Source organism: Raphanus sativus, chromosome 6 (genome assembly GCF_000801105.2).
Source record: "Raphanus sativus cultivar WK10039 chromosome 6, ASM80110v3, whole genome shotgun sequence".
Taxonomy (NCBI): Eukaryota; Viridiplantae; Streptophyta; class Magnoliopsida; order Brassicales; family Brassicaceae; genus Raphanus; species Raphanus sativus.
The window spans coordinates 9,251,462-9,271,967 of NC_079516.1; the positions used below are offsets into that span (position 1 = coordinate 9,251,462).

At 35.2% G+C, this 20,506-nt stretch overlaps 3 protein-coding genes and 2 pseudogenes across 4 annotated transcripts in view; 1 reads left to right on the forward strand and 4 right to left on the reverse strand.

Moving 5' to 3' along the window:
* Window positions 1-581: 581 nt before the first annotated feature.
* On the reverse strand, window positions 582-2,911 carry LOC108807188 (transcription termination factor MTERF2, chloroplastic). Of its 2 annotated transcripts, none has more exons than XM_056989306.1 (2): window positions 1,385-2,911; window positions 582-1,015 (listed from the first exon to the last, which is right to left on the reverse strand). In XM_056989306.1, the coding sequence occupies exon 1, from the start codon at window positions 2,672-2,674 to the stop codon at window positions 1,403-1,405; it is 1,272 nt and encodes a 423-aa protein (XP_056845286.1). In that variant the 5' UTR covers window positions 2,675-2,911; the 3' UTR covers window positions 582-1,015; window positions 1,385-1,402. The 2 variants fall into 2 exon arrangements, with proteins under 2 accessions (XP_056845286.1, XP_056845287.1); XM_056989307.1 differs by having other exon boundaries at window positions 1,369-2,911.
* LOC130496815 (transcription termination factor MTERF2, chloroplastic-like) overlaps window positions 582-20,506 on the reverse strand; it is a 38,754-nt gene continuing 18,829 nt past the window's right edge. The window contains exon 2 of the mRNA XM_056989304.1: window positions 582-1,015. The gene's annotated coding sequence lies outside the window, so the exon portion shown is untranslated. The remainder of the gene's footprint in view (window positions 1,016-20,506) is intronic.
* On the reverse strand, window positions 3,917-5,530 carry LOC130496817 (transcription termination factor MTERF4, chloroplastic-like). Its single transcript, XM_056989308.1, has one exon. It carries the CDS (start codon window positions 5,285-5,287, stop codon window positions 4,040-4,042), a length of 1,248 nt encoding a protein of 415 aa, XP_056845288.1. The 5' UTR covers window positions 5,288-5,530; the 3' UTR covers window positions 3,917-4,039.
* LOC108807764 (uncharacterized) lies at window positions 6,262-7,021 on the reverse strand (annotated as a pseudogene).
* On the forward strand, window positions 12,728-15,511 carry LOC130496814 (uncharacterized GPI-anchored protein At1g61900-like; annotated as a pseudogene).

Genomic DNA, 20,506 nt, shown 5'->3' on the forward strand with positions numbered 1-20,506 from the left:
ACCGTCCTTCCTTCCATAATCTGCATAGTTGCCTAATAAATCGCGCTCTCTCCCGGACTTGAAACATGGATTTGAAAAAATTTACAATAAATTGCATAGTCTGGGAGTCGAACCCCAGACCTGGGTGTAGAAGCCTTTAGACCTTAACCATTAGGCTAAGGTGCTTCCACACAACAAAAAAAAAAAAAATTGATTAAAACCAATAAAATTTGTCATCCCGAATATGTATTTATCTTTGATCAATATTCAGAATCTGATAAAGTGGTTGCACTCTTCTGTCATCAAGTTTGTGACAAGTCTCTACAGACGTTTCTGAATCTGAAATATCATGGCTGCTAAATCAAATTAAAGTATAACATCTATACTACTAAACCTGGATTTTCATATTTCTTCTGTAACATCCAGCCCCATTGCTAAACACTCAAGTCATATTTAGATAACTTAACGAACTGTGAACCTATATATATGGCTGCTATGTATAAATAAATCTCTTCAATGCTTCTGATCCAACCTCTCTCGCTGTATACTTGAAGGAGACACATGAGTAAAGCTCAGTCGGATTGCACATTAAAAGGAAACAGTTTGGGATCAAGCAGTTATATATTAAAGTTCTTCTTCAACGGCAAAAGATTCAGCAACAAATATAAAATTAACATAAACAAATAAAGGTCCTTACCAAGCCTTCTGATCTATGAAGCAAATATCTGCAGTGGAGATATTCACCATCAGCTAAGTCATCAAGCTCCTTGTCATCATGCTTCTTCACATACCTTTTTAAGAGCAGCTCATCAGTATTCAACAAAACAGACCGTATTGGTGGTAATTCATCTTCTTCACCATAAAGTCAATCTTCTTCCACCGACACTGCAAAATGATTAAGACACTGAGGATGGCGGCACTTGACCAACATCACAAGCTCATCCCTGCTGAATCCTAGGCCTAGAAATGTTTCTGAGCACGCCTTATTCACATATTTCTGAGTTCTGACTGCATTCTCCTGTTTACTACCCTCACCCTGTGGCACAGAAGATTGGTACAAATTTTCCAATTAAAGTAAATTTATTGATGACAAACCTAAAATGTAAGTTTATTGATGCAATATCGTCATTAGTTCACAACTTACAAAGGCACCAACTTGACCATTCTTCTTGTTAATCAGTTTCTGTTAGTATAATATTTAATAGAATTTGTAAAATGTAGTCTTCATCTGACTGACATCTTTGGCAATGAAGAAAAGTGCAATAGTACATATACTAAAATCGTCTAAAAAGATATGAGTATCATCACAGAGCAAACGAAACTTCTCTGAAACTTTGTTCTGCGCTAAGAGATTGGATTCTAAATTCTTCAAAGATGAAAGGAACATACAATAGTCTTGGCGTACCATTGTCAACATCAATATCTATGAAGCAGAGTCTGCATTGAAGATAGCCATCAGCTCAGCCACAAGCTCCTCGTCATCCACCTTGAGCACATACCTGTTTAAAAACGCCTGCTCTGCACACGCAAAAACCGACGGCAGCGGAGGGGGTTGTTCACTTACTCCATCTCCGAGCAACCCTCTGGACATGAGAGCTCCGATCACGTTACTCCTCGGCACAATCATTTTCTCCATGCTGTAGTTATACACCTGAGGCCGCGAAACAAGAGCCTTAAGCGGCCAATTCATCTTCTCCACCAGAAACTCAGTCTTCCTCCTCAACGCCTCCGCGGAAAACCCAATGCACTGAGGACTGCTCATGATCATCCCCGCGAACTCCTCTCTAGTCACTCCTAACCCTAGAAACGTCTCAAACGTCCTCGTTATCTTCTTCTCAGAGTAAGCCAGAGAGAACGGATACTTCTTGAACATCTCCCATACGTCTCCGACAGCAAACCCCAACGTTTTATAGAGATTAACTTTCTCTTCGACCGTCTTGTCGCTCATCTGGTAAAGCATACGCAGAGCAGTGACGAACTTCGAGGTTGTGGGATCGAAGCCCATGTCAATGACCTTCTTGAGAGACACTTCGAATCTTTCTTTCCCGCAGATGGGTTCGGCGAGGGAGATAAGCAAGGGCAAGAAGAGCTTCTGAGGCATGCCTAAATCTCTCAAAACCAAAACGTTTCTCATTTTGTTCCCCCGCCTACTACTACTACATGACTCTCTGGGAATCTTATCCGCTTCAACGATCTCTTTGACGACGTCGTAGTACAGGTTGATGGATCTGCCTTCTCTCTTATCCAAGATTCTCGGAACTTTCGAAACGATCTCAGTGAGCTCATCAGCTCCTCTTCCTCGAGACTGCAGGGAGTTAAGCTTGGGAGCTAGTAGTTTCTCAGCGTCTAGTAAAAGCAATCGCGGGTGGTCCGTGATGATGGTGGAGATCTGAGAGTCTGTGAACCCGTAGCTCCTGAAAAGACTGAGAACGGAATCGGGGTTGGTCTTGTCATCGAAGCTGACTCTTCTCGAGATCGAATCGGCGAGTTTTGTGGATAAACCAAGTGAACGGACGAGGTAAGATACAGTGAAGTTCTTGCCTTTTCGAGCATCTCTAGGGCTCACGTCAGCGAGGGGAGTTGAGGAGGTGGAGAAGGAAGTGGATGCGTTTTGGAAAAGGGTTACTGAAAGAGTAAAGCTACGCCGTTTCGGAAATTGGATCAAGCTTCTTCCGTGGAGTATCAGAGAATACATTTGATGACAACGCAATGCAGTTACCGAAAACAGAACCACCGGAGTTTGAAACGATTCCGGCGATCTGTCTGATCGGATCCGAGAAAATGATAGGGAAATTTATTCGCTCTTACTAAATGTCTGGTGAAGATCGATGAACGTTTTAAGGATCTGGGTGAGAGAAGAAAAAAACAACAAAATAAATAGAAATTAGGGTTTATGGACCAGATGATAAGCCCTTCATCGTTTGCTTCGTCGATCTCGATCATTAGTCATACCTTGTGTGCCGTTTTGTTGTTTTTGAAAACTGCACACATGTTAAAACGGACTTTTGATTTACTGTATTTATGTAAAAACCTTGGGCATATTGGAATTGATTGGTTGAAGTGTCTCCATTACCAATCAACCCCTTTGTTGAGATCGCAACCCACTCCAGGTAAGAGTGGCTCGTGACAAGAGGTTAAAAAGGTAAAATGGACTTAGTGAGTTCATGATACTGAAAGAAAATTGGGTTCAGTTTACTTTTTCATTGAAGCCAGCCTATGAGAAAAAAGATCTAAATCACTCTCTTCATTTCTTGGACATTAGTTAAAAAGTACTTGGTCGTCAAGCTACATGGCGAAACACTCAAAGCGACGTCATTCCTCCTCCTCATCGTCCTTGTATCTCCATCAACAGTGTTTTGTATTATAAAGCTCAGATGGAAAAGAAAAATATTCTCTTTAATCAATTTACCCTTTGACAGGCAGCTCTCGCCCACATCTCATGAACTACGGAGGGAAAATAGCAGATTTGAATACTCCCGTTCCTTGCCACAAATGGTGTTGTATACTTCTAGACAATGGAGGATGCCAAGATATATATAAGGTCAAACAAGAAGTCTTTTCTTTTGCCTGTTTCCCAAATGAATTTTGTCAGTTGCTCTCACTTGTTGATGCAAGGCACGAACCTTAGCGGTAAGGTTTGTTAGGGAAAAAACGTCCTGACAGGGCTTAAACCCATACTCTTGGTCGCTCATGATTTGGAGATGGATAAGATTACTACAAGGACTGAAATGAATCCACTGCGATAGATTATGTATTTAGAAACCTAAAGATAAGATTATTATATATTTAGTTTGTGAGGATGGTCAAGCAATGTTCTAATGCATTTTAGTTTCATACTGTATGACATTTAGCAACAAACAAGCATGATACAAGGTTAGTTAGTGATGTGAGAAAACAAGAGAGACTCAAGTGAGATATCAGAAAAGAGAGAACAAAATTAAAAAATTTAAGGATGTAGAGAGAAAGGGTTCATATCAAAATAGAGATTACACAAGTCTAATGTTGAGATTTTTTTTTCCAGTCATAAATGAAAGCAAAAATCCTAGACAGGCTTTATGATCTATGCGGTACTATCTCCGGTGAAGATAGCCATCAACTCGGCTACAAGCTCCTTGTCGTCGTGCTTCCTCACATACCTGTTTAAGAAAACTTCGTCTGTGCATACCAAAACATACCCAACTGAAGGGATACCATTTCCTTTCAACATGAGAGCTTTGATCACATTACCCCTTGGGACAATCCTCTTCTCCAAGCTGTATCCAAACGCCGCAGGGTTTGCAACCACATCCTCTCTTGTCCATATCATGTTGTTCACCAGAAACTCGGTCTTCTTCTTCACCAACTCTGAAGACAACCCAAGAGTCTGAGGACAGTGCTTGACCATCCTCACAAACTCATCTCTGGTGAACGCTAGGCGCATAAACGTCTCAAAGGATTTAAATATATTCTTCTCAGAGATCGCCAGCAGAAACGGATACTTCTTGAACATCTCCCACACGTCTTCCACAGCGAAACCCAACTTTTCGTAGAGACTAACCTTGTCTTCTATCGTCTTGTCGCTAATCTGGTAAACAATGCGTAGAGCTTCCACAAACCTCGTGGTCCTGGGATCGAAACCCATCTCAACAACCTTCTTGAGCGATTCTTCGAATCTCTCTTTCCCACTAACAATATGGGAACACGAGACGAGCAAGGAGAAGAGCAGCTTCTGAGGTACCCCCAGTCGTCTCAGAACCAACACGTTCCTGATGATATTATCCTGCCTAGAACCCTCCGGGAGAGGAGAAAGACACGACATTTTGTAGTTGGAACTCTTGTCGGCTTCGATGATGTCTCTGACGAAATCGTAGTATCTCCCGACTGCTTTGTCCCCTTTCATCCCCAAGATTTTAGGGACTTTCGAGAGGATCTCAGTGATCTCGGAGGTCGGAGCTCCTCTGGAGTGGAGAAAGCTGAGATTTGGAGAAAGTGATTTCTCAGCGTCTAGTACGAGGAGTCGTGGGTAGTTTGTGATGATGGTTGAGATGTGAGAGTCTCTGAAGCCGTGGCTCTTGAGAAGATTGAGAACGGAGTCTGGGTCTCCCTTGTTGGCCTCTGAGGTGACTTTCTTCCAGATTGATTCAGCGAGTTTGGTGGTGAAACCTAAAGAATCTACGAGGTAAGCGACGGTAAAGGTGTTACCTTTTTGATCATCAGAAGCGGGAGAAGCGGAGGAGAAGGTGTTGGAAAGACTAGACAATACATTTGGCCAAGGATGCCATTTCTGAAACTCAATCAACCTTCTTCCATGGAGAATCAACGAATACATGATGACGAAGCTGCAGTTACCTTCGAAGAAGAAACAGATCTTATCTGATTTAAAATCGAGGAAATGAAATCATCCAAGGTTCAATAAGATGATAGAGGCAATGCAAGCAAATGACTTGTTCGATTCTTCGAGAAGATGAGCCGGCTGCCGCTCAGTAATCGAGTATTTGCTCTGAATCATGGAGTCGTTACTCTCCTCGCGAAACAGTTACTCAGACCCCACCGATAAACCCTAATGAATTTCAATTTGGGAATCGATCCCTCGTTTTATTAATTTCTTTCGGTAATTTAAAAAAAAAAAAAGAAAATACTAAAAAAATGGCGTGGATGCTGGTATTCGAACCTTGGTCTCATTGCTACGGCAACACTTTTAAAGGTTGAACGTCAGCATCTCATCTTCTTAGCTAAAAGCAAAAGCAAGAGAACAGGGAATATATTCGTTAATTATCATACAACTGTAAGATACGATCATATGGTTTAACATCATCTCCAACCTTGAATCACAATCATGGTTCGTTGAACAATATACTGTATGTTATGAGATTAACACAGCAGCATATATCTCCAGGCCACTAACGTTAAAGATTACAATTTTTTTCATATAAAATTGGGTGAGGTCCACATCAAACTAAGATTACAAAAGACTAAATAGATTTCAACAAATATAACACAAGTTTGCAGTAAATCAGTGAAATGCAACAAAACGAGTTGTATATGTCATGAATACGATCATGGAAAACCCAAGTTAAGTATTCATCTAGACACGTCCCTACCCTTGAACATAATTTGAACCTGAAAATTCCACCTTCTGTATCGATTAAGATTCAAACAGGAAAGAAACACACTTAAGAACCATGTAAGAGCACACACACTACTTGTTCTTAGTTGCAATTATCTACGCAAATTAGACTTATGCAGCATCATATAAAGCCTATTGGAGCTGAGCTTCCGGATCCTGAATGCAGCAACAAGGTTTCACCACAATATTTCTAAAAACATCTCATTGGTACATACCAAAACAAACCCAACTGAAGGGAGTTCACTTCCAAGCAGTCCTTCGGACATGAGAGCTTTGATTACTTTACACCTCGGAATAGTCCTCTTCTCCAAACTGTAATCAAGCACCGAAGGGTTCGAGACTACAGCCTTTACTGTCCAATCATCTCCTTCACCAGAAACTCAGTCTTCTTCTTCACCATCTCCGCAGAGTAATTAAAACACTGGGGATGGCACTTGACCAGCGTCGCAAGCTCATCCCTGCTGAACCCTACGCCTAGAAATGCTTCAGTAGAGTTCAGTACATTCTTCTCCGAGAGTACCAGAAAGCTTGGATTCTTCTTGAACATTGCCCATACTTCACACACAGCAAAGCCTAAACCCTTATAGAAACTGAGCTTTTCTTGTATTTGTTTATCACTCATCTCGTAAATCATGCAGAGGGCTCGGACAAACTTTGAGGTGGTGGGATCGAAACCCATCTCAAGGACCTTCTTGAGGGATTCTTCAAACTTGTCTTTTCCACAACAGACATGGTGACTGGAGATGAGGAGTGACAGTAACGATTGCTCTTGTCCACTCTCCTAGAGATGGATTCAGCGAGCTTTATAGTTAAACCCAGAGATTCAACGAGGTAAGACACCGTAAAGTTATTACCTTTGCGAGGGCTCACATTAGCAGCAGCAGCACTTGCAGAGGAAAAAGCAAATGCATTTTGAAAAGGGCTTACTGAAACCATAAAGTTACGCCATTTCTGCAACTCCACAGACTTTCTTCCATGGAGTATCAAAGAGAACATGAAGAGGTGAATAAAACTTCGGCCAGCTTTCCAGGTTCAAGCTCACAACTACTCCAACTTCACTCACCACATAAATCAAATGCAACAAAATCGCCAAAAACAAGTGTAAACCTTAAAAGTGTATTTTGTAACTTATACGGGTCTTATATGGGCTTGATTTGATTAAGGATCCTTTGGAGAAGGTGAGATAATAAGAGCATCAGCATTGATCATGCCTCGTTAGAAAATAATATTTTAAAAAAATTTAAAGTAAGAAAGAGAGTAAAAAAAACGCTAGAACATGATCTTTCGCGAGAATACACTAGGTCTACACATTCGGATATCTTATGGCGTTCGGATCAAGTTTTAAGATTTCAGTTCTATTTTATAATAGTTTTAGGTCCTATTTTAGTAAGTTTTCAAGTACAGATCGAATTCGGATATAGCGCATCAGTTTCAGATCAGTTGTATATCACATTCTAGAACCCACAAAATAATTATATATTATTTGGATTCACGTTATATCAGATGAGTAATAATATTTAAAATTTTAATTTTATATTCTATTTAATCTCATAAATGATAAATTACTTATAAGATCATTGAAAATATAAACTATATCGTAAAAGTAAAAATTGAATATTTACGCTAAATCTTTTTATATATTTTTAATATAACTAACTAGATTCATAACTAATATAAATTAATTTGCATTTATACATGATGATCTGTAAAATTGTAAACATTATCACAATAATGTACTGATAACCAAAATAATAAATCAATACTATTAAAACAAGAACACAATCTATTGATAACACAATCACAACCACGTGTCAGTGGTCAAGTGGTATGTGCTCCCTCCTGTTGTCCGCAAGGTTGAGGGTTCGAGGCTACCTCTTGCAGATTTGTGGTGATTATCTTGAGAGACCTTTGGACCCAATGATGTTAGGAGTTTTGAGGCTCCTAAGTCAAATGATAGAATAGTGGAAGTAAGTTATCGAACCAGTTCTGAGGGATTCAAATGCAGAGAGAATGCAAGTATTTGCCTAATCTAAGTGCAATCAGTGAATTTGATGGTTTTTAAACTAAAACTAAAATGCAAGTAACAGAAATGATACTTTTAAGCTATTGGAAAGGATAACTCATGGGTATAGGGATTTAGACCTTGGGTGATCAGGTTTCGAACTAAGGAATGTAAATGATAAATCAAACTATCAACCTTAAGCCTAGACACAATTCTAAGCAAGCTCTATGTCTAGATGAATGCTCATTTGCTAACATGTCTCAAACATCAAATGTCTTTGGTTGAATAACATGCAAGCAATCATTACTAACAAGTCTATTAGCTATCTTAGCATCTTTAACAACAAATCTCTTTGGCAAAGTACACTAAAAGCCTAGGAGAGTTGACTCAGGCATTTCATCAAACACCTGTCGGGTGAGAAATGCCTAGAGATCACCCTTTGAGTGGCCTACTCAAATGATGCATTAAGATCACTCTACTATGCAAGGAACAAGTATGATCTATACCTAAACATCCTAGAACTAGCATAATCACCCTTAATCACCCTAACCCATGAATCCAAAAGGTGATTACTCACTAATCTCCATGATTCCTCTTAAACCCATGGTGGATTTCAGATGAATCATATAGAGAACTAGAAGAGAAAATCACAAGAACATAAGAACAATCAAAACCAAAAGAGAACTTTTCTTGAGAGAGTTTTGTGTATTTCAATGTCAAAAGATGATCTGCCAATGGTGGCTACAAAGAATACTTAAACATTAGGTTTTTCAGTGCAAAAACGTGCACAATAAATTGCAAAAAGGTCCTTGAAAATAATAAAAATCGTGCACTGATAACGCGGAGCGACCTCGGCCAGTCGCTCCGAAAGGTCGCTTTGGGCTTCGGGAGCGACCTCGGGTGGTCGCTGCGAGGGGTCGCTCATTTTCTTCGTCTTCGAGCCGTGTAAAGTCGAGCGACTTGGAGTGGTCGCTCCAGCTTTGGTCGTCAAGGTCGCTCCGGCTGGAGCGAGGTCTCACAGCGACCTCTGCAGGTCGCTCCAGGCTCCTCTCGTCCAATCATCCTCCTTTTCACATCTTTTGAGCTCCAAGTGCATCCAAATGTCTCCAATAACCTCACTTGGCACTCCAGTACCTAATATATAGAGACTTATGCATGCAAAATGCAACCTAAACATGTCTAAATCCTATTCTATATGATGAAAATGCTTATGAATGAATGGTTAAAACAATGCAAATATGCAAGACATCACCCAATACGGAGAAGCCCAGATCTGCTGCGCGTGGCCACTGGTGGCTTAACATGGGGTGATCACCAGCCCTCCTGGATGCCTTCGGCGGACTCTCTGGCGGGCAATGCCCAGATTTCCGAGACGGTCATTAGGCGCTAGTCGGATTCCTCTCGAGGCATTCGGATACCAGAGTCATCAAAAAAAAACACAAACACAATCTATTGATATATGTGTGGTCCAACTATTTTAATATAATTACTAAAGCTTCTTATTAATCATTTAAAATATATACAAATAAAAACACAAATATAATTAGAAACATAAATATAAAAATTAAATTTGTTTAAAAATGTAAAACAAAATAAAATATCCGTCTTTTTAAGGCGGATCAGAATCTAGTAACCTATTAAAGACAAATGAAACTTATTAAAAAATATTAAAAATACAAGGAAACATTCAAACTATGATAAATATATTAAATAACATAAAACTAAATCAACAAAAAGTACAAATATAATCTAAGGGAATGCAGGGGTAATGTTTTACATTTTTTCTCAGAGTTTATAAGATTTAAACAGATGATAATATATGATGTTTATTTTGGTCATTGTTATTTCTATGATGATTTATGAGCCGTGGCTGTTTCTAATGCTTTCAATAATGTTTAGATTATTTTCAATCCACAACTACCATAAATGTTTGATTTCAACTTCAAGTTTTCTAATGATAATTTAGTTAAATGTTTGAATAATTTTTAAAATTATACTATTTTATTATCAAATTGAATTAAAATAAAATCATATTAAATCATTATTTGTTGATTATCTATTTATTTATCTGCACATGGTGCAAGTATCATCTAGTATAGTATATACTTGAAATAAAAGCCATCAAGATACATATATCCCCAATACATTATTAACTAAGAGGGTGTTAGTGGGACTAAAATTTATATAGAGTTTATTGATTTAAAAATGTGATTTGTTAGATTTGGAAAGAGTTGCAGATGATTTTGTATATTATGATTTTGTATATTATGAAAATCTATGTAAATAAAGTAATGTAATGATTATAAGAATCCAAAGAAAACATGTAATATTTTCAAAATCTTGTTTTATGTGTTATTATTATTTTTTTTTGTCATTAAACATACAGATTATGTACACCAAACTGGTAGCTCGGCATCCATGTGGATGACAAAATACGATTGTTGTCTGGCACTGCGTGCTAAACGATCCGCCCTTAAATTTGCCGTCCTTGGTACATGAATGAGCTGTGAGCTATGGAAACTACTTTATAAGCTCCTGATATCCTCCAGATAACTTGCGAATGCTGGCCACTCTTCTATGTGTGTTAAAATGTTAAGAATACAATTTTCAATAAAGGTACTTTAATAAATTTGTAGAATCATTAATCTAATTTTTTGAATAATAAATAATTTTGTCATAGAATTATAGAATCATCAAACCAATAAAATTATATTTTAATAAGAACTAGATCTTGACCCGCCCAACCGGGCGGGTATTTATTTTATTTTTTTAGTTTTTTATTTATAAATGATATATTTGTAATATTTAAACATAAATTTAGATTGAAAATTAACATTTGTAGTTATAATAAAAATTAAAAGTTTTAAAAAATATTTTTATATAAATTTTAAATTCCTAATTAAAATAATATAGAGATGAGTCATAATTTTTCCCAATTACAAAATCTTAGCATTATTAATAAAAAATAAAATATATAAACATATTTGAAGTTAAAATAATTTTGTTAAAAAAAAATCTTACGCCATTGTTGTTTATTTTTATAGTTTGACCCGTGACCGTATATATATATATGTGTGTGTGTGTGTGTAAATTAATATGTATTACATAATTGTTAGTATAAATTTTAAAACAAAAATTTTATTTATTACTTTAATAATTATATTATGTGATTTTAATCGTCTATTATATCACAGAGTATCATATAAAAATCTAATATTTATAGCTAACTGGACTTATATTATAAAAGTGTTATACGAACAATTTATAAATAATATATTTTATATTTTATTTATATGATATATAAATTGATTTTGATGTGTGATTTTTATTTTATTATTTTTATTAATAAATATTGAAATATATTTAATGTTAACAAAAAATCTATAAAGAAATTTATTTTGGTTAAGATTCATTATATTAAAGAAATCTATTATTTAAATTAGGAAAATACATTAAATAATTAAAATTTATCATTTAAATAAGGAAAAGACAAAATTCTCTACTATCTCTGTTACCAAACAAAATCTAATTTTTTTAAAGACTTTATCTCTATTACCAAACAAAAACTTAAAGTACTTCTACTTAATAAGATAGATGTTAAAATCTATAAACCAATAACACTAGATTTCAAAATTCTAATAATCATTATAAATTCAATTCCTACTGACACCCCCTATATGTCATTACTACAATCACTCTAGCAAAAAAAAATGATGACTTAACTTACTTAAATGATGACATAAATTCTACCTAATTATGACATAGCTTAACACTTTTAGTACAAATTTTTTATCAATAAATTCAAATATAAAATATTACGTATATAATATTATTACCATAATTAAGAGATTAAGTATATAATTATTATCATAATTAAAACATATAAATAAAATAGTATAAATTAGAGATGGAATTTATACTAAACTTACACGATGTAAAAGTTAATAGAAAATCAACTAAATTTATTATTATTTTTAGTATTCTTATATTTTAAATATTTATAATGAAAATTTATCGAAATATGGTAAAATTATAAGAAATTATTTCATTCTTAAATTTATATCTCATAATGAAATTGTTCTATATACTGTAAATAAAAAAGTGCTCTATATTTTAGCATTTATAATGTTTTGAATTTTACAAATAATATTTTCTGCAAAATTATATGTGATTTTACATTTCCAAAAGTTAATATATTTTGGCATAAATATATTTCATAGAATATATTACTCTTTAAAAGGTTCATCACCATATTCTATACAAAAAAATATTGCAATTTAAAACTATTATATGATATTAAGATTATAGTAACATGGATAATTCATTTTAGATATTTTAACAAGTTTAAAAAGTATTTTAATAATCTAAACTCACTATATTAAAAATAAACATTGTATAAACATTATATTTATTTTATTTTATTTTATTTGTGAATGTTTTTTGACAGAAAAAAAAAGAATGCTTTAATCCGGTTAATCAGTGGTTTATCAAACCAATTTTCCATTCAACAGTTATAATTCCGGTATAGTTTTAATTCTGGTTATCCAAATCCAATCAACAGTTATAATTGCGGAAATGTGGGAGAGAGATAAAGGTGAGAATTTAATGGAGAGAGAGAGAAGAGTATTTAATAAATGCTCTGAAGCGCTCCCTTTCTCTTCTTCCACAACAGACTGTGTTCATTGCTTGTGGGGTCCCTCTCTCCTCTCTCTCTGTGAAAACGAAGACAGCTGTTTCTGAGGTTTTACATTTCTTTGTTTGTTTGTGTCTCTATTTTCTCTGCCAAGATTTTGTCGAAATCGCAGAAACGACTTCTCATTCTTCTTTTTTTTATAGTCCAAGATTGGGAAACAGACAGAGAATCTATTGTAAAAAGTCCCCAGTTGTCCAAATTCCAAAGCTTTGAGAGAGACACTATGAACAGTCCATAATCTCTCTCTCTCTCTCTCTCTCTCTCTCTCTCTCTCTCTGTCTTTTATCAGTTCAAACTTAAGCTTCTTTGGGGGCTCGAGGAAGGTAGAAAATGACGCAAAAGGCGCTCGGTTTCGTCTTTGTGGTTCTTCAATTCATGTTTCTGCTATCTCTATGTGAGTTTTTATTCTCTTCTTTTAATTTATGTATGTAGAAGCCGAAAGGGCTATTATCTCGTCTTGAATTCATTTCTTCATATAAAGTTGGCATTCTTTTTTTATTTATTGCTGATAAATTAAGCTGATTCGAATCAGATTCCACTTGTTTATTGTGATGACGGGTCATCGTAAATTTACTCTTTTTCTGTAGAGGTCATTCTAATGTATTAACTTCATCGTGATAATTTAATTATTTTTGTTTGTTTGTTTAAAAGGTTCATCTGAGGAGTTGTTACCAGAGATATCACCAAATACTTCTCCTCAACCATTTCTTCCCTTCATTGCACCTTCTCCTATGGTTCCATTCATCAACACCACCACCATTCCCAAACTATCCGGTTTGTTCTTCTTTGCTCACCATTTCTCTCTATATTGTAATTGCCTTTATGGTATCTATGTATGTGTAAGTGGTTGATTCTGTTTCCAGGGCTTTGCTCGCTTAATTTCACTGCTTCCAAGGGTTTGATTCAGACAACTTCACACAACTGTTGGACCGTCTTTGCTCCACTGTTAGCCAACGTCATGTGTTGTCCTCAGCTAGATGCTACTCTCACCATAATCCTCGCCAAAGCCAGCAAAGAAACTAGTCTGCTTGCCTTAAACAGAACCCAGTCTAAACACTGTCTCTTGGATTTAGAGAAAATCTTGCTAGGCAAAGGCGCTTCTAGTCAGCTCAGGAGTATATGTTCGCTTTACTCCTCGAACCTCACTGCTTCTTCCTGCCCTGTGATCGACGTAAAAGAGTTTGAAAGCGCGGTGGATACATCAAAGCTTCTTTTGGCTTGTGATAAAGTTGATCCTGTGAAGGAGTGTTGCGAACAGGCTTGCCAAAACGCGATTCTCGACGCAGCTACTAATATAACTCTGAAAGCATCTGAGCCTTTGACCGATAACTCGGTTAGGATCAACGACTGCAAGAACATAGTGCATCGCTGGTTAGCTACTAAGCTTGAACCTTCTCAAGCTAAGCAAACTCTCAGAGGATTAGCAAACTGCAAAATCAATAGAGGTTAAAAAAAAGAAGCAAATTTTAACTTTTGAGTTTTTGGTGGGGGACATGTCACATTTTGTTGTGTGTTTTAATGTTTACAGTGTGTCCTCTTGTCTTTCCGGACATGAGAGACATCAGTGGTAACTGCAGCAACGAACTGAGTATCCACCAAACGGGTTGTTGCGTTGCAATGGAGAGTTACGTGTCTCATCTGCAAAAGCAAGCGCTTGTAACTAATTTGCAAGCTATGGATTGCGCGGCCTCACTGGGGACAAAGCTACAGAAGCTAAACATCACTAAGAATGTCTTCAGCGTTTGTCAAATAAGTCTCAAAGACTTCTCTCTTCAAGGTTCCTCTACTTTATTATACTCTCAACTTGTATTTTTCTCTTTCAATATAAATCTTTATTTAAAACCTGGTTGCTGTGTTTATTTTTATGTGCTTTGATGCCTGCATTGTGGTTGGATACAAACAGTTGGAAGCCAAGGTGTGAATTTAATTTCCTTAATTTTCATCTATTTTTTTATTAAAGTTAAGACTTTGTTTCTTATTTTTTTATTTGGTTTATAAAGAATCAGGTTGTCTATTACCAAGCTTACCATCAGATGCAATATCGATCAAGACTCGGGGGGAATAAGCTTCACTTGTGATCTCAATGACAACATTCCTGCCCCATGGCCTTCTTCTTCTTCCTCTCTATCATCAGCCTCTACCTGTAAAAAACGTGCGTGGTTATTATTGTATTTAGGTTCCACAATTTTTATATATTTTGTGGTTTAACTTTTAGTCTTTTTTTTCTTGCAGCTGTTAGAATGCCTGCTCTTCCTGCTGCGGCCTCCTCGCAACCTGGTAAGTTAATATCCTCTCTCATATTACGTTAAAGGAAAACTGTTAAGTATATGAGTGACAAGTCTGAAATGTGTATTCTCGTTTTGATCATCTCAGGCCTCTACAATGAAGGAGTAACACGTTTTGTGATCTTTGTACTTTCTGTGGTTCTTGTGATACTACTGTCATGACACCAGAACTAAGCCGGGTCCACTCTCAAACTCACACGGGTTTATTAGTCAAATGAAATAGCTGTTTGTTTGTATATCAAACCTGTTGAGTTAGCGGCGGAAGTCGTTTGATGACATGACCGGTTCAAGGCTCGATTTGTTGAGGTTATTAAGTTTCGGAAAGTCTTTTTTTTTTTTTTATCTTTTATTGATTCATGATTCTTGGAAACCTTTCTGATGTAAAGAAAATGGTCTTGTAGGGGTTCTATATAGTGTAAGCTTATAGTATGTTTGTTTTCTATCGATTCTATTTTTTTTTCTAGACTTTCATAACTAAAAAAATGCTACTTGAATAAATCGGTTAGAAATACTCTAAGATAAACCTAAAACAGTTTTTCTAAAAAATTTATCAGATGAAAAACAAATATTGAAAATTGAAAATAATTTCAAAAAGCATTTTCGAATTTTCAAAACAAAATTTGAAAATAAAACAAAAAGAATTTCGAAAATTTAGTTTATAAAAAATGAATTTAAAACACACATAATTCGAAACTTATTTTTTGTTTCTTTTATATTTTTATATTTATTTGTATTTTAGAATATAATAATTTTTTAACTATTAAATAAAATATTTTGGTCATTTTCTTCAAAAAAAAATTATGACAAAATGGTTTATTTAGAAGAATTGTCCTAATTTGTAGGCAAAAAAATCTTTCTTATTAAATCTTGGAGCTGTTTAAATGTTCAGTGCTGAAGTTGAAAGAAAAAATCGTACTGTCATATGAAGAACTCAAGCTATATGAGTTTGCACTGACTTGCACATGACAATAAAGGTTAAATTTTTTCTTTGAGGTGAAAGATATTTCACATCTTATGTCACTAAGTTTCAGCCTTTCATTGAAGCAGGAAGAAGGGAAGAAAATGTTCACATCTTCTTTTTCTTCTTATCTCTCTATTATCTCTCAATAAATCTAATTTATTTTATTTTATTTATTTGACAAATAAACTTTATCTTTAAATTTATATATATAAACTGCCATCAATTTCCTGCATTAAATCAAGCTTTTCTAACAAAGAGAAGATCTGATCATCCTCCCGTTTTGATCAAGCTTTTGTCTTCTGAAGATTCATATAGATTTTTTTAAAGATTGATAAGGGAATGCTCCACAAACCGATGGCCAAAGAAGCTATTCATCACGCATGGAGTTTCACTGATTCTTCTCAATAGATTTCAATGTCTTTTCGACTCAGGTTCCGTAGAAAAGCTCTTAGCCGACATATTTAATAATGTTAATGTCACTATTTAATCCATAAACTCAAACTCTATACCCTAAATCCAAAATTTAAATCCTAAATTTTAACTTATAAACCCAAATTCTATACCTTAAACTCAAATCTTAAACCTTAAACCCAAACCATAAATCATAAACCAAAAAATCTAAACTCTAAATCCAAAAATATAGCCTAAACTCAAACCCTAGACCCTAAACCCAAATCTTAGACTCTAAACCCAAACCATAAACCCTAGATCCGAACCGTAGACCGTAAACCCAAACCATAAACTCTAAATCCAAACTTTAATTTTTAATCTTAAATTTCAAAAGAACAACATCAATATTAATCTAAATATTTAGGGTATAGAGTTTGGGTTTTGTATTTACGTTTTGGGTTTAGAGTTTAGGATTTGAGTTTAGGATATAAGTTTGGGTTTAGAGTTCAGATTTTTGGGTTTATGATTTATGGTTTGGGTTTAGGGTTTAAGATTTGGGTTTAGGTTATAGAGTTTGGTTTATAATTTAGAATTTAGTGTTTAGAATTTGGATTTAGGATATAGAGTTTGAGTTTATGGATTAGATAATGACATTAACATTATTAAAATTGACACTATTTATTTTTTAATTATTTTGGCTTTTGAAAAATTTATTTAATATTTTTTAATCATTAATCTAATCGGCACTTTGGTTATTAGTAAAATGGTGAATTTAAAGATTCACCATAGGGGTGAACCCAATCTTGTCCCATGAAAAAAAACAAAATAAAGCAGACTCTTAGGAAAGGATAATCAAACTTCAAGAGGAATTGGAGTAAGAACGATCGTCAATGGATCCTTCTTTTCTCAGGATTGATAACCTTAAGAGATCTCTATTGATGGCTTTATAGAGATGAGAAAAACTTTTGAAAGCAAAAAAGTAAAGATGATTATTGGATCCTTTATGATGATAGAAATACTAAGGTGTTTCATGCTTCTGTCAAAATATCGAGAGCAAGGAATGAGATTGTCAATTTATTGATAAGAATGGTAAAGATCAGATGCATCTAAAAAGGTCAAGTAGCAACTCCGTATTTTCAAGGATCTTTTCAAATCCTCACTCTAAATATTACTGTTACTTAGAGATCTTCCTCCTAGAATCACAAACAAAATGAATCATCAACTTACTAGAAAGGTTACTCCTGAGGAGATTAAAGAAGCAGTTTTCTCTATAAAATCGGATAGTGCACCAGGTTCTGATGGGATGGCTGGTTTTTTCTTTTAGTCTTATTGCAATCTGTTGGTGATCAACTTACAAAAGAAGTTCTTGATTTCCTTGACTCTGGTATCATGCCATCCGAATGGAACTATACTCATATTTGTCTCATCCCCATGAAGACAAATATGCTACCTTGATGTCTGATCTTCAGCCCATAAGACTTTGTTCCGTGATGTACAAGACAATCTCGAAGATTCTTGCTTCAAGACTCAAAAGATTTCTTTCCTGATATTGTCTCTCCAGTCACAATCAGCATTTGTCTCTAATATCAGTCAACATAACCTTAGCACACGAAGCGATTCACAGTCTCCGAACTCATGATTTTGTTACAAAGAACTTCATGGCAGCTAAGATAGATATATCTAAATATTTTGACAAAGTGGAGTGAAATTATTTGAAAGCTCTTCTATTATCTCTTGGATTTCATTTTACCTGGGTACCCTGGATCATGGCATGTGTTTCTACGATGAAGTATTCAGTTCTTATAAATGGTGAGTCTCATGGTTTCATTTCTCCAGAGCGTGGTCTAAGACAGTGTAATCCTATATCTCTGTTACTATTTGTTTTTTTTGTGCTGAAGGTCTTTCTCATATAGTCAATCAAGCTTCAGACAATGGATTGTTTAATGGTTTTCAATTTTTCAATGAAGGTCCATCTATTCACCACTTATTTTTTGTAGGCGATAGTCTGTTTTTCTGTAAAACTGACCTTTCTCAGTGTCATATCTTTCAAGAGATCTTTAACAAGTATGAAGAAGCTACATGGCAAATTATTAATCTTGCTAAGTAGTCTCTTACGTTTGGAAAAAATATTGATATGGCTTTGAAAGAGCATATTCAGTCTAAGCTTGGGATCTTTGCAGAAGGAGGAGCTGAGACTTATTTAGATCTCTCTGAGTGTTTTAGTGGCTCTAACGTATAACTACTAAGTTATATTCAGGACAAGATGAATGGTAGGATGTCTGGTTGGTACACTAAATTTCTTTCTCAAGCTGGGAAGGGGATAATCTTGAAGTTTTTGCTTTAGCGATGCCAATTCATGCTATGAGTTGTTTCAGGTTACCTAAAATGACTTGCAAGAACCTCACCTTAGCTATGGCTAATTTCTGGTGGAGATCAACAAAAGATAAAAGAAAAATTCATAGGCTTAGTTGAGATGAACCTTGTGTTCCAAAATAAATTGGTGGAATGGGTTTAAGGACACTGAAACTTTTAATCAAGTTCTTCTGGCTAAACAAATGGGAGAATTCTTTCATCTCCATCTCCCCTCCTTAGGAGGTTCCTGAAAAGTAGATACTTATCTGCAAATTCTTTTCTATCAGCATCTTTAAACTCTCGTCCTTTGTTTGCATGGAGAAGTATTTTATATGGCAGAGAACTGTTAGCAAAACGTTTCAGACACATTGTTGGAGATGGTATGTCACTCTATGTTTGGTCAACCCTTGGATAGTTGATGGTGAAAGGATGCGTATGCCACTCATGAAGAATATCATGGTTGATCTAAATCTCAGAGTAAACGATCTCTTGTTGGCTAATTCTCGTTTGTGGAATCAAAGAATGTTTGATGATATCTTCTACCCGTAAGACATGAAGATCATCCTCAAGATCAAATCAGATATCCTTCACCAAATTTTTACATTGGGAATCGCACTCGTTCGCGTGAGTACTTGGTAAAATCCAAATTGGTTTGGAGAAAGAGAAGCAAAGAAAGAAGCTTTTGTCATTGGAGGGATTATGCCATCTTTAAATAGAATTTAAAGATTGCATTTGGTTTCTAAAAATGGCTCCAAAAATTAAATTTTCTATGAAAAGTTATAAGTGGAGCGATGCCTATTCCTGATAACCACATTGTTAGAGGTATGAAAGTTGATGGTCATTATCAGATTTGTGGTCTGGAAGGTGAATTTTTAAATCATGTAATTTTCGAATGGGGTTTGATTTTTCCTCTGTCTATTCCAACATTTTTTTTCTGTTTTAAGGACAAGGAAAGATCATCTCATTCTTTTAGAATATCATAAGAAGTGGTCTATCGATTCTATAGTCAATTTTGAAAAAATAGAAATTCCTTTTTTTTTTAAGAAAATTTGTTCTGGATCCAACGTTCATAAGAGCAAATCTATAAGGAAGCTGGCCATTGGTTTCTAATTAAGGCACTAGAAAGAAAGAAAAAGCAATAGACTTGGAAGAAAAGAGATTTTTTTTTTTTTTTTAAGAAAGAGAATTATCTTGGCTAAGTGGCGCCTCTTGTATTATCCACAACATAGATGGTAAAATATTATTGCATCGCAGAAGATCTTTCACTAGAATAAATTGCAAGCTTGATGCATCGTTTGAAAGCTGGAACGGCCATTGAAAGTATGAAAAGTCTCCATCTCAATGCTATCATTTTTGCAAGTGATGGTCATGATATGTTTGGTGCCATTTCTAACCCCCCACCAATTTGGCCTTCTCTCAACTTTTATTTATCTAAATCTGTATCCATGCTGCATGATTTTTTTGATTGAAATATTCAGTTTCACTCTCATCAGAAATAAAAGGAGTTAAGATTATTGCTGAAAGCGTGATTAAAGAATATCGATTTCAATCATACATTGCAGTGAGATTTCCACCTTGACTTTGTGACCTTTTTGTTAGGTCATTGTTCATAGATCTTGTCTATTTTGTTATGATGAAGTAATAGTGTGTTTTTAAAAAAAAAAACTGCCTTGTACAAGATGCAAAGTTTCAACTTTCTACTCAAAGCTTATCCACACCGACATGATACCTAAATGAA